The following is a 13,497-nucleotide window of genomic DNA, read 5'->3' on the forward strand; positions in this document are numbered from 1 at the left end:
GTCCCGCTCCCCCGGGCGTCCCCCTCCAGCCCCCCTGAGCCGTCGTCCGTCCCGCTCCCCCGGGCGTCCCCCTCCAGCCTCCCCTGCTCATGAGGGCGCTGGCCAGAGGTGAGCCCTGATGGGAGCAGGTGGCCGACTTCTGGGCTTGCCCCCTCCTGCTACGTCACGTGGCAAGGTGGGCAGCAGCTTGGGGGACCCCTGTAGGGAAGATGGCAGTAGGGCGAGAGAGCAGGCCCATATACTCTGCCCGTGAGGGTCAGAGGTCAGCCGTGCCACTCACTGTCTCTGTGCTCGTCAGCACCCCGCGGTTCTGGAAGGAGCCCACTCGAGGAGGGAGTCACCCTCACTCTGCTTTCCCAGGCTATGCCGTGACCCTGCCGCTGACCTTACAGCTTTAAAACCCAGACTGTGCTACGTTGTTTCACACTGTCCTTGGGCTTGGCGTCAGGACCACATAGCCCAGGGCCCACGTAGCTCAGGGCCCACGTAGCTCAGGGCTCACGTAGCTCAGGGCCCACGTAGCTCAGGGCCCACACAGCTCAGGGTCCACGTAGCTCAGGGCCATGTAGCTCAGGGTCCACGTATCTCAGGGCCCATGTAGCTCAGGGCCCACACAGCTCAGGGTTCACGTAGCTCAGGGCCCACGTAGCTCAGGGTCACATAGCCCATGGGCAGTGTTGGCCATCCCAGTGACACGATTGGCAGCAAACGTGACTGCACTGCCAGAAGCCACACGGCTGGCCTTGGCGTGGATCCCAGGAGCAGCTGAGAACATGTTGGACATGTGTCCACGCCCCCTCACCCTGCTGCGGGGCAGGGGCTGGGGAAGGGCATGGTGTGGTGAGCCCCTCCAAGGACACGTCTCCTCCTCAGCTGTCCTCCCTCCCTCCTGTGCACACAGCTCTGCCATGAACCAGATAGACAACAAGAACGAGAAGACTGGTGTGGCCTGTGTCCTACTGGAGGGCCGCGTCTGGGTTTGCTGGGCTGTGCCACCCCAAGGAGGGTGGCCTGGAGTGCAGCCTCAGGTGGATCCGAGGGTCTGTGCTGTGCTTGCCTATGGCAGGGTCAGGGTACAATGGCAGAACACAGCCGACTCGGGCCGCGGCACAGCCAGGAGGCATCCCCGGCCCCTGCCGTGGCGGCCCTGAGGAAGCACCAGTGTCGTGGTGGGGCAGAGCTAGGAGCCACGGCCGCAGGGGTAAGTCCCCGCTGCAGCAGGCTGCCTGCGCTGCGTCTGACCAGCGGCCTTCTGACCCCTAGACCGACTGCTCAGGAAAGCATGGGCTGTGTCCAAGCCTAGTGACCGGATGTGCCGGTGCCAACCGGGAGCTGATGTGGGCACGTTCTCCCGGCGTCCTGCAGCCAGGTAAGTGGGCAGCCTGGGACCATGGGACTGCAGGCTTTGTTTGTGGGGTGGGAGTCTAAGCAGGAGCTCTCGTTCTGTGAGCCTGGCCATCTTTAAGACCCAGCTTCTCACAGCCGAGGGCAGCGAGAATCAAAGAGCTTGAGCTTTTTGCTGAAGTGCTTGGTTTTTTGTTTCTGTTTGTTTTTTAATTTTGCCACTGTGTTCACCAAAGAGAGACAGAGGGAAAGGGAGAAAGCAGCCCCCAAGGGGATGACTACACCATGCCCCGTCTCCATTTCTCCGTCCTTTGGGGATTTGGGCACATGGACATGCTGTAGGTCGGCTATGCGCATCTCACACCTTAGTCCCCATGTCAAGGGCTAGCCCTGCCTTCGGCTTATTGTAAAGAGTGTTTTGTTTTGTTCAGAGGCAGGGTCTTATGGTGTTGCCCAGCTTGACCCCAACTCGGTCCTGCCCCGGCTCCCCGAGCACCTGGGACACGGGCACACGTGGCCTCACGGTCCTGCCTCAGCTCCCTGAGCACCTGGGGCGCGGCACACACCGCCACATGCAGCCCGTCTTGCCTGACGTTGTAAAGCTATTAAGTAACAGAGCTTTAAAGATAAAAACTTAGACTCTTAGAATTCTGGTTTCTCATTTAACTTTCTTTTTTTTTTTTTAATTGCCAGAGGGTGCGTGCACTCATGAGAGGGTGAGGGTACATCCATGGGGCATGGTCACACTGCAACCCTTTCCCCTCCAGTTCTCCTCCTGGTGTGTTTGTCAAGTCCTGGGGCCGGGATTCAAACAGCCACAAGGCTCCACTCCCTATACACTGTGCTTGACTACTGTGCTGGGGGCTGTCAAACAAAACCGTGTGCTAAGCATTTCTAGCCTGTCTCCAGCTGGTCACGATTGCTAGACCAACGGCTCTGTCCTGCCCTTGCCCTGGTCCCAGCCCCTTGATGAGCCGCTCCCAGCTCCCAGGCTGACCTCCTACCCAGTCGCCTCCTCCCGACAACCCTGCCCTGCCCTCCACACCCCGTGCAGGTGCCAGGTTAGTGAGGCCCTGGGCCCTGACTCACCGTTTGATTTTCTTGGGTCTGACTCATCACCGTAGATAAGTGAACCTCTGTCTGACTTGCAGGATGTTAGGGTCATGGCTGAGCGTGTGGAAAGGCGTGCACGGTGGTTAGTTTTGGGCTGTGCTGGAACACGTGGCCTATGACCTGAGCGACATTTAGTACGCTCACCACGCTTCATAACCATCGCCGCCATTTTGTCACCCCCAGAGGAAACCCCGCTCCTCAGCAGGACCCTAGCCCTGTGGCCTGGCTGCTCTGCCCCATGGGTAGCCCTGCCCCTGCCTCATGTAAGTGGGGTCCAATGATGTGTGGCCCTCACGTCTGGCCTGTCACCCAGTGCACATTCCCGAGTCCTCCGTGTCACAGTGCGGGCCAATCTCTTCCTTGCTTCTGGTGTGACGCAGCAGGCCACGTGTCCACTCACAGGCTGCTGGGGTTGTTCCACCCCCGGGTTATTGTGAATAGTGCAGTAAACACAGGGTTACAGGTTCTGAGCCTCTGGGTTTGTTTGAAGCAAGTTTTCTTTTCTTTTTTAAGACTTATTTCATTTTTATGTATTATTTTTCATTTGAGTAGAGAGAGAAGGGGAAAGTAAGGAAGCAAGCAGCCAGGTCTGGGACTCGAACCACAGTCAGCATGTGGGAGTTCTGACCTCCTACCCAGTCGCCTCCTCCCGACAACCCTGCCCTGCCCTCCACACCCCGTGCAGGTGCCAGGTTAGTGAGGCCCTGGGCCCTGACTCACCGTTTGATTTTCTTGGGTCTGACTCATCACCGTAGATAAGTGAACCTCTGTCTGACTTGCAGGATGTTAGGGTCATGGCTGAGCGTGTGGAAAGGCGTGCACGGTGGTTAGTTTTGGGCTGTGCTGGAACACGTGGCCTATGACCTGAGCGACATTTAGTACGCTCACCACGCTTCATAACCATCGCCGCCATTTTGTCACCCCCAGAGGAAACCCCGCTCCTCAGCAGGACCCTAGCCCTGTGGCCTGGCTGCTCTGCCCCATGGGTAGCCCTGCCCCTGCCTCATGTAAGTGGGGTCCAATGATGTGTGGCCCTCACGTCTGGCCTGTCACCCAGTGCACATTCCCGAGTCCTCCGTGTCACAGTGCGGGCCAATCTCTTCCTTGCTTCTGGTGTGACGCAGCAGGCCACGTGTCCACTCACAGGCTGCTGGGGTTGTTCCACCCCCGGGTTATTGTGAATAGTGCAGTAAACACAGGGTTACAGGTTCTGAGCCTCTGGGTTTGTTTGAAGCAAGTTTTCTTTTCTTTTTTAAGACTTATTTCATTTTTATGTATTATTTTTCATTTGAGTAGAGAGAGAAGGGGAAAGTAAGGAAGCAAGCAGCCAGGTCTGGGACTCGAACCACAGTCAGCATGTGGGAGTTCAGCGCCTCCACCACCATGCCACCTGCTGGCCCCCGAGCCTGTTTTAATTCTCATGGATGCACAGAGAAGTGGCCTCTGGGTGACGTGGCAACTCCCCGTGAGGTCCCGAGCAGCTGCCACACCCCAGCACCGCACCTTCCGCCCTCCTGCCAGCGGGCGTGAGTTTCTGTGTCCCACATCTTCACCCAGACGTGTCCTTTGAAAAGTATTTTTCATTAAGGTCATTCTAGTAGGTATGTTCGCAGGTTTTTAAAGGAATCACTTAGCGCAGTCATTATAGAACAGGTCAGTCAGGGCTGGCCTGTGGCTCACAGGTCAGGGAGCCGGGTCTCACCTGACACCCTGCTGTCAGCACGTATGTGGGCGCATGTGTGCTGCCCCATTCTGCAGGACGGAGAGGTGGGGAAGGGGTTGCGGTGTGGCCTCTCCCACCATGGATCCCTCCCTCCTAGTAAGGGCATACATCCTTTGGCAATGAAAAGAACAAGAAAAAGAAAAATAGTTAAAATCAAACAGCAGTTTCTTGAGGCCAGCAGGGGATAGAGTGGGTAGGCACTGGATCCCAGGCACCGGGTCCCACATGGCCCACTCCGCAGTTCGAGTCCCAGACCCAATGGCTTGAAAAACACTGTGGGCGTGTGCGCATGCGTGCCCAGAGTCCTGAGAGGAGACCGGAAAAGGGATTGCGGCGCGGCTATCCCCCAACCATCCCATCCCCTCTCTCTGTTCCTGGCACTCACTTGTACCCTTGGCAAAGACCTAAATAGAACAGAACAAAAGCGGCAGTACCCGTCTCCCTCGTCCCCTTGGGCGTCCCTGGTGGCTGCCCTGTGATGCACACCCTGTGAGTCATGAACTGACAGCCCCTTTCTGGGTAAACGAGGTTATAACTCACTTAGAGCTGCACGGTTCTTTCTGTTCTTTCCGTAAAATCTGTGTTAGGACACCAGTTTGGCTGTTTTAGAAGAGGCCGAAGTGGCCTAGACTGGCCTGGTGGCTAAGACGGCTGGACCCCACACAGCTGGCTTCACAGTTGGAGTCTGGGACCTGACAGCTTGAGAAACAATGCAGGGCACATGTGTGTCATGCCAAAATCCCGATGGGAGAGGGGCCAAAGGGACTGTGGTATGGCCGCACCCCATGGGCGCGCTCGCTCGTGCGCTCTCTCTCTCTCTCTCTCTCTCCCTCTCTCCCCCCTGCCGTCTCTCTTTGGTGAGCACACGTGTCCTCTGGCAAATAAAAAATAATAATAAATAAGGGGGCCAGCAGCTGGCTTGGTGGTTAAAGGTGCCAGATTCCCACATGGTTGACCATGGTTCGAGTCCCAGACCTGGCAGCTTGCTTTCTCACTTTCCCTTTCTCTCTCTCTGTCTCTTTCTCTCTGGTCAAATTAAAGAAATAGTTATAACAAATGGAATTAAATAAATAAACAATTCTTTTGAAAATAAAAATAAATAAATAAAAAGGATAAAACTAGGACAAAAGATGTTTAAAATAAGAAGGGTAAGAACACCTTGCCTCCCTGAGATAGAAGTCTGTCTCCCTCGCGTGACGGTGGGCCTGATGCAGGGGGTGCTGCTTTGCAGACTCCCATGTTCAAGTGTGTTTTCTGTTTTGGCTTCCAAAGTGGGTGCTTCAGGCTTCCCACCACATCCACCCACCGCCCAGCCCAAGGAGAGGTTCTCCAGTCAGGACGCCCGTGTGTGTGCACCCAGTGCAGCCCCTGCAAACGCCGAGCTCTGTCCAATCGCTCTCAGAGCTGTCTGCGTGCTGGCCATGCGAGGACCCGTCTGGGCCGCGTGTGGCGGGAATGCCGTGGTCCCCACAGCCATTCCCAGGGGAGGAAGCGGGCACGGTCAGACCATGGGGCTGAGCCATGCCCCAGAGCTGCCTGCATGGCTGCGCTCTGGGTTCAGGTGGCAGTTTCTGGGGAGTCACGGTGAGGGTGTTGGTCTCAGAGTTCTCAGATGGCCACCTGTTACTGCAGGCTGTACAGGGCCGGGGCGGGGCTCCCTGAGGCTTAGTTAATGTTCAGCAAGCAGGTTCGCCCTGATCAGCTCCGCCCGCAGCCTGCGGCCCGGGGCCCCGTGGCCCATGGCCACTCAGCTCCTTGGATAGCAGGCAGGAAGCCCCGGGACCAATGGGCTGGCAGCATCTGATGCCCACTGGCCCCGCACACCCAGGTGCCTCTCTCCACCGCGTGCGACCTCAGCAGTCTGTCTCGGCTCCCCTTAAACATTGACTTGGCTTTAGTCTTGGGTGGTGGGCTGCAGCCAGCCTCCTGTGGAGCTGGAAGTGGCCGAGAGTGGAGGGCCGGCCCGACCCCTTGTTTCTTTGACTCAGTGACCAGGAGCGAAGCACTGGGATGTGCACACAGCGATGGACGGCAAGGACTTAGAGGCTGAAATCCACCCCTTGAAGAATGAAGATAGAAAATCACAAGAAAATCTGGGAACTCAGCTGAAAAATGAAGATAACTTAAAAAGCACACCTCCACAGTCCCAGCTTTCTCGCTGCCGAACAGTGGCATTTTTCCTTTCGTTGTTCATCTGTCTCTTTGTGGTGTTTGTGGTCTCGTTCCTCATCCCGTGTCCAGACCGACCTGTGTCACAGCGGACGTGGAGTGTCAATTACAGCGCGGCAGGTGAGCCGTCACCTCCCGGGACCTGCAGGCTGGGCGGGGTGGGGCATGGCTGCCCAACTTTGCTGACCGACTGGAGTCAGCCCTGAGCTGGCTGTGACTCTGTGGCTCAGGTTCCCCTGAAATGTTAGGGAGCTACAGAGCAGCTCTAAGTGAAAATGAAAGCGTGGAAGTCACTTAGGAGAGGAGGGTTGGGTAAGTCAGCGGAAGTAAGTGGCTGGTTTTGGTTTCATCACATTCATTTATTTTTCTTTTTTCTTTTTTCTTTTTTTTTTTTTTAGAGAATTTTGCTATGGGGGGCATGCACTCACCAAAGAGACAAAGAGACAGAAAATGAGAAATCACACCCCAGGGGGATGGCCACACCACAATTCCCTTCTCCTCCATTCTCCCCTTGGGGTTTTGGGCACGCACGCACATACACCTGGCGTGAGTTTCAAGCCACGGAGCCCACGACTTGAATCACAGTCGCTCATGTGAGAGTTCAGCACCTTAACCACTATGTCACCTGCTGGCCCCTCCTTCTTTTTCCTTTTTTGAGAGATATCTTTGCTGTAGGGCGGGTGAGCTTGCCAGAAAGACAAAGTGAAAAATCGCCCCCCAGGGGTACAGCCACACCGTAGGCTCTTCTCAGGATTTTGGGCACGCACACGTGCACACATACCCGGCATGAGTTTCAAGCCACCGGGTCCAGAACTTGAACCTTGGTCAGATGTGTGAGAGTTCAGCACCTTAACCATTATGCCACCTCTTTTTCTTTTTTAACTTTGCCAAAGAGCATATGTGCACCTTGAAGAGCGAAAGCGAGAGTGAGCATCCCCCATGGGGTGGTCACGCCGTACCCCTTCTTCATGTCCCTCCTTTCAGGGTTTTAGACGCACGCCTAGCGTGGTTTTCAGGCTGCCGGATCTGGGGCTAGAAGCGAGTTGGCATGTGGGGTGGAGTGTGGTCATGCTGTAGTCTCGTCACCTTGCCTCCGTCCTTGGGGCGGGGTGTCCACTCGTACACAGGCACATGCCCAGTGCCCTTTCCCACTGCTGAGCGGGGCCTCAGACTATGCAGTCTTGAGAGACCTGGCTCCCTTAATCATGAGGCTGTGGGGCGGGCCCTTTTGCTCATTTTTAATGATTGTTTGCCTTGTTAGTGAATAGTGAAAGGCCTTTATAAATTCTAGATATAAATACTTTTTGGGGGGAGAGGTTTTTGCTGTAGGGCACGTGCACTCGGCAGAAAGACAGAGACAGACAGAGAGACAGAAAGCGAGAAATCACCCCCCAGGGGGGATGGTCACGCCACAACCCCTTCTCCTCCATTCTTCTCTCGGGATCTTGGGCACGCACACACACGCGCCCGGCGTGAGTTTAAGCCACCGGGTCCGGGACGCAAACCGTGGTCGACTACATGGGAGTCCAGCGACATAGCCGTTATGCCAGCTGCTGGTCCCATAAATATAAATCCTTTATCAGATATATGACTTTCAAATATTTGCAACCAGTCTGTGGCTTGTCTTTTCATTTTGATAATGGTTTCTTCTGAAATGTTCACTTTTGTATCTTTTTAAATTTTTATTGCAAGAGGGCTGTGTACATGCCAGAGAGAGGAAGAGAGAGAGAGAGAGCGCGCCCAAAGGTGCAGGGAGAGGAAGAGAGAGAGAGAGCACCCAAAGTGCAGGGAGAGGAAGAGAGAGCACCCAAAGGTGCCTTCTTATTCCTTTTCCCTCATTCCTCTACTCCGTCAGGATATGGGGCATGCATACATGCCTGGCATGATTTTTTTTTAAAGAATGATTTTATTTAACTTTATTTACTCATTTATTTTAACTTGACCAGAGAGGGCCAGAGTAAGAGAGAGAGAGAGGGAAAGTGAGAAAGCATGCCGCCAGGTCCAGGATTTGAACCGTAGTCGGCCATGTGGGAGAGCCCAGCACCCTCAACCACCACACCACGGGCCAGCCCCCATGGCATGATTTTTAAGCTGTTAGGACTGGAACTGGAGCTGTAACAGGCCGTGCGGGAACGGATTCCCTGTGCAGAGTTTAATTACTGTGCCATGAGGGCCGCCCCAAAGGTTTGATCTTTTCCTTTATTTATTTATTCGTTTATTATCATATACATTATTATCAGCAGTTTTCCATTTTTGCTCTCTTAAATGTTTTGCTTTCCCCCGACTCCCTCCCCGCGCTGCTGCCTACTCATCTCCTGCACCGTCTTCAGTTTGCTATTATTTATTTTTTAATTCAAGAAGAGCTGTTTTAGCTTTAATTAGTCAAAGTTTTAAAAATTTAAGAAAAATTGACTTAAGACTTAAAGCAAGGAAACAGGCTAGGTAGTTTCTGTCCAAATAGTAGGTAGATAGTAAAAATCAAAAGCAAATATGAACGGAACTAAAACCGAGTAACAACTGCACTATCCTTCTCTTCTGGAGCATTTCTCTCTCTCCATTTCCCCTTTTACCAAAGAGAAGCATAAACTAACCCATTTGCAAAAAAAAATAAGTTCAGTCTCAAGTTGGTCTGTTATTTGCACAAAGCCCAATAAGAATACTAATTGATTTAGCTGGCTTTGCTGGAATCTCTTTTTTTTTTAATAATTATCTTATTTAACTTTACTTATGTATTTATTTTTAATTTGACCAGAGATGGACAGAGAGAGAGAATGGTGGTTAGGGCGCTGGACTCCCTCCCCCATGGCTGACCGTGATTCAGAGTCTTGGACCTGGCGGCTTGCTTTCTCTCTTTTCCTCTCTTTCTCTTTCACTCTGTCCCTCACCAGTCAAAATTTAAAATAAGTAAATGAAGTTAAATAAAATAATTCTTTTTTTTTTTGGAGAGGTTTTTTTCTTTTTTCTTTTTTTTTTTTTTGCTATAGGGTACGTGCGCTCTCCAGACAGACAGAGAGAGACAGAGAGACAGAAAGCGAGAAATCACCCCCCAGGGGGGATGGCCATGCCGCAATCCCTTTTCCTCCGTTCTCCTCTCGGGATCTTGGCCCCACACGCACACGTGCCCAGCATGAGTCTAAGCCACCGGGTCCAGGACTCGAACCACAGTCGACTACATGGGAGTCCAGTGACATAGCCATTACAACAACTGCTGGTCCCATGTTGTTATTATTTTTAATTTAACCACAGAGAGACAGAGAGAGAAGTGAGAAGCAAGCTACCAGATCTGGGACTTGGGCCGCAACCAGCCATGTGAGAGCTCAGTGCCATCTCCGCCACACCACCCACTCGATTGAAATCCAGCTAATTTTTTTGTTTGTTTTTGGTACCATATCAGAAAAATCACTAGCAAATCCAATGTCATAAAGACTTTCATGTTTTCCTAAGTTAGTTTTTACCATGAGTTCTTCAGGTTAGGTCTGTAATCTGTTTTGAGTGGGTTCTTACATCTGGTGTTAGGGGAGAGTTCAACTTATTCATCTGATGTGTGGTTTCGAGGCACGGAGCTTGCCGTCGGTCCTAGATGAGAGGGAGTTGTAGACCCTTCCCTGCGAGAGTCTGACTAGCCTTGGGAAGGGCTTGCTTCTCAACAGCTGGTGCTCGGGATGTGCCTGGGTGTCCTGCCCACCCCTGTGGTGAGCCCGAGGGGTCTGCAGATGCTCCTGAGACTGGGGGCCAGACAGGCCTTTCTGCGACCCACCCCAGCCCGATCCCCGCCTGGCTCTTTTCCAGTCACCTACGGCTTCGTGGCTGTGGCGGACATAGACAAGGACAAGGTCCAGGACGTCCTCTTTCTTTATAGGACTTCCAGCAGTAGCGACAACTCCAGCCACTCCTGTGCTGACGAAGGTGACTTTATCTATAATGGGAGGAGGAGCCTGTGTGTGGCGATGTTTGTGCACACGAGAGAGGCACCCTGGGAGGGTCTCGCGAGCCGTGACCCCTTCCCCTGCAGCAGCTCAGGGTCTGGGGCCCCCACACACTTGCCCAGCAAGATTTGAGCCTGACCTGGGAGCAGAGCCTGCTGTCAGCCACGTGGCTTCCAGCAGCACAGCCCAGCTTGCCCTGGACCACAGCACACCACAGAGCAGGGCTGGGGGTCTTAGGCTGGGCCCTCCCACTCTTGCGAGGTCTGGGCAGACGGGGCATTTCTGGAAGCCGCCACATCATAGGTGCAATGTGAAGGGGCAGGGCAGCCCCCTCTTTGCTACTGGCCCCTGTGGGTCCACGCTGGAGAAGGGGGAAGCCCCAGTGGCAGGGGCTGGGGTGGGGACACGAGTTGTGAAGAGGTGCCCGAGCCACCGTCGGGTGTGCTCCCCAGGTTTTACCGCCCCTTGCACCTTGGCGGTGGCTGTATCGGGGGCCAGCGGCAGCATGCTTTGGGAGAGGCCTGTGGCCCAAGACGTGACCCTCGTGGAATGTGCCAGGCCCCAGCTGAGGGACAACGTGGCACCCTCTGCCTGTATCCTCGTGGGCGGACCGGGGCCTTTCACTGCATTCGACTTGTTCACAGGTAGGCCGGGGCTCCACCCGGGTCGCCAATGGGCGCGTGCTGGGCTCTCCAGGAGAGGAGGCGGAGCAGGGGCTATGGCGCCCCCCCAGCAGCTCTGATGGCCTCGGCCTTGCATCTTGCCACCTCCTGTCTGGGTCATGTCCAGGCCCTGTCCGGGCCGTGTCTGGGGATGTGTCCAGAGCTGTCCAAGCTGTGTCCGGGCTGTGTCCAGGCTGTGTCCGAGGCTGTCCAGGCTGTGTCCGAGGCTGCCCAGGCTGTGTCCGACGACAGTGGCCCAGTGCTGTGCTTGTTCCAGGGGCTGCCATGTGGAACCAGCCCAGCGTCCTCGGCAGGAACGTCTCCATCCTGAGCCCTGTGCTCCAAGTGCCTGATGTAGACAGCGATGGGGCCCCAGACCTGCTGGTTCTTGCCCGGGAAGACCAGGAGGTACCAGCCCAGCCAGCTGTCCTGTGCGTCACTGAGGCCCCAGGCGTGCGGCCTCTCCCCTCCGGCAGTGTGTTCCACTCCCAGACAGAGTCGAGGTCCAGCTCCTGCCCAGGGATTGCCCAGGTCCCCCTGCACCTGCCTGCCAAGGTGGCCCTATATCCGTTAGACAGCTGCCAGGTCTTCCCGTCTGCCACAGCAGAGAGGCCAGGAGCTGGCCTCCGACCAGGCAGAGGCACCGCTGCAGGTGCCAGACCTCGCCCGATGCCCTCTGTCCTCAGAGTTGAAAGCCTCCAGGGCCCTCCTCCTCTGGAGCCGCTGCACACCCTAACTCACGACCCCCTGCTGCCTCTCACTGCAGGTGGGCGGGTACGCATACTCAGGCCGCACCGGGCACCAGATCGGCCGCAGAGGCAGCCTCGGCATGGACGGGGAGGGCGGCCCCCTCCTCCACGTCACCAGGGCGGGCGCCCACTACGTCCTCCTCCCCTGCGGTACGTTCATGCCACGCCCCCAGACCTGGCAGCACTGCCGGCGTGTGCTCAGCGCGCTGCAGGGAACCAGTGACAGCCCTTATCCTGGGGTCACGGAGGAAGCCCTGACAGGGTCGAAAGCCCAGGCGCCATGCTGGCAGGGGCTGGAGGGTGCACAATCCTGGAAAGATGACCCTGGTGCTTTGTGTTCTGTGTCTCGACAGCACGTTCCCTCTGCGGCTGCTCCCTGAAGGGGCTCTGTGAGAAGGTGACCGGAGCAGGTGGCCCATTCCGGGAGGACCCCCAGTGGCAGCACATGTTGAATGGCACTTGCGGGGTGCTCTTGCACAGGTGGGTCTGGCCACTGCTTAGTGCACGGCAAGCTGAGGGCACCCAGGCCACCCTGAGCTCAGACGAGAAACGCAGAGCAGCCCGACTGCACGCGGCCCCTGGCCATGGTGGGTGGTTTGTTTCCTGGGTGCAAGGGCTGTGCTGCAGGGCGGGCAGTGCAGAGCAGGGCTGGCCTCACAGCTGTCCGAGTGGCACCCCTGTAGCCGCACTCTCCCCACGCCCAGCACTGGTACAGTCCGCTACTTGCTGAGTGTCCCAGGGGCCGCCGGGCAGGACGTGCTCCTCATCAGCTCGGAGGCCTGCCTGCTGCTGGATGGGCAGGAGCTGACGCCAAGGTGGGCCCTCAGCACGGCCCAGGTCCTGAGGTATGAGGGTTCTCCAGTCCTGCAGCCCCTGAGGTCAGTCCGGGAGGGGGTGCTCCTTAGGGGCGGGTGCTCCTGCCTGACCGTTCTGGCCTGTCCTGCGGCTCCCTGCACCTGTGGTGGGGCCAGCAAAGCCCTCAGCACATGTCAGCGCCTCCTCCCAGGCCTGGCTGACACCCTGGCCCGCCCCAGGCCCCGGGTCCCCCTCTGTCTTTGCTTCGCAGCCACCAATGTGAGCTCTCCCTCCTGCTCTTCCAGAAAGCCCACCCTCGGCCACTACAAACCAGACACCTTGGCTGTGGTCATTGAAAACGGAACTGGCCTCAACAGAGAGGTTCGGGTCCCACCTTTGTCTAGCTGAGGGCTAACGGTCTGAGAGCAGGCGGCTCCTTGGGCCTTGGGGCGGGCAAGAAGGTTCCAGTTGCTTTCAGAGAGTGGTCGGCAGGCTGGGGGCACGTGGGCCTCGGCAGGCCCCAAAGTTGAGCCCCTAGACCTGCCGCCCAGATCCTGCTCGTGGACCTCGGCACCGGGTCCGTCCTGTGGAGCCAGGCCCTCCCAAGCCTCCCTGGGGCCCCACCATCAGCCAGCCTGCCAACTGCAGACCTCCGCTCAGCCTTCTTCTTCTGGGGCCTCCATGAGCTGGTCGGCACCAGCCAGACGGTATGGACACCTAGCCAAGGCGGGAGCAGGGCCACAGACCCGGGCCCTGGCGGCCACGGCCGATCAGAGCCACATGGGGCCCTGAGGACAAAGTGTGGAGCCGAGGGAAAGTGTCCTGGGGTGGGCAGGAGGGGCGCGAGGAGACGTTGGCAGGCCTCTGAATGAGGGTGGGTGCAGACTTCCAGCCAGCACTGCCACGGCAGGCACGAGTGGGCGGGCGGCCGGAGGGTGGCGCAGAGCTCAGGCACAGCCCTCGACAGTCTCCTGCGGGGTGCCTGAGCGTCACCGGCGTGGGCACGGCACGGTGCC

General features: G+C 56.5%; 1 protein-coding gene across 2 annotated transcripts in view; it reads left to right on the forward strand.

Moving 5' to 3' along the window:
* Nucleotides 1-1,240: 1,240 nt before the first annotated feature.
* FAM234A (family with sequence similarity 234 member A) overlaps nucleotides 1,241-13,497 on the forward strand; it is a 13,456-nt gene continuing 1,199 nt past the window's right edge. The window contains exons 1-10 of one of the 2 annotated variants that reach the window (XM_006146339.3): nucleotides 1,241-1,369; nucleotides 6,169-6,469; nucleotides 10,139-10,255; nucleotides 10,728-10,919; nucleotides 11,215-11,345; nucleotides 11,704-11,836; nucleotides 12,040-12,166; nucleotides 12,391-12,531; nucleotides 12,787-12,862; nucleotides 13,033-13,188. In XM_006146339.3, coding sequence (XP_006146401.1) covers nucleotides 6,205-6,469; nucleotides 10,139-10,255; nucleotides 10,728-10,919; nucleotides 11,215-11,345; nucleotides 11,704-11,836; nucleotides 12,040-12,166; nucleotides 12,391-12,531; nucleotides 12,787-12,862; nucleotides 13,033-13,188 — 1,338 coding nt within the window. In that variant the 5' untranslated portion in view covers nucleotides 1,241-1,369; nucleotides 6,169-6,204. The remainder of the gene's footprint in view (nucleotides 1,370-6,168; nucleotides 6,470-10,138; nucleotides 10,256-10,727; nucleotides 10,920-11,214; nucleotides 11,346-11,703; nucleotides 11,837-12,039; nucleotides 12,167-12,390; nucleotides 12,532-12,786; nucleotides 12,863-13,032; nucleotides 13,189-13,497) is intronic. The other variant, XM_014587007.2, reaches the window with a different exon arrangement.

Source organism: Tupaia chinensis, unplaced genomic scaffold (assembly GCF_000334495.1).
Source record: "Tupaia chinensis unplaced genomic scaffold, TupChi_1.0 Scaffold000178_1, whole genome shotgun sequence".
NCBI lineage: Eukaryota > Metazoa > Chordata > Mammalia > Scandentia > Tupaiidae > Tupaia > Tupaia belangeri.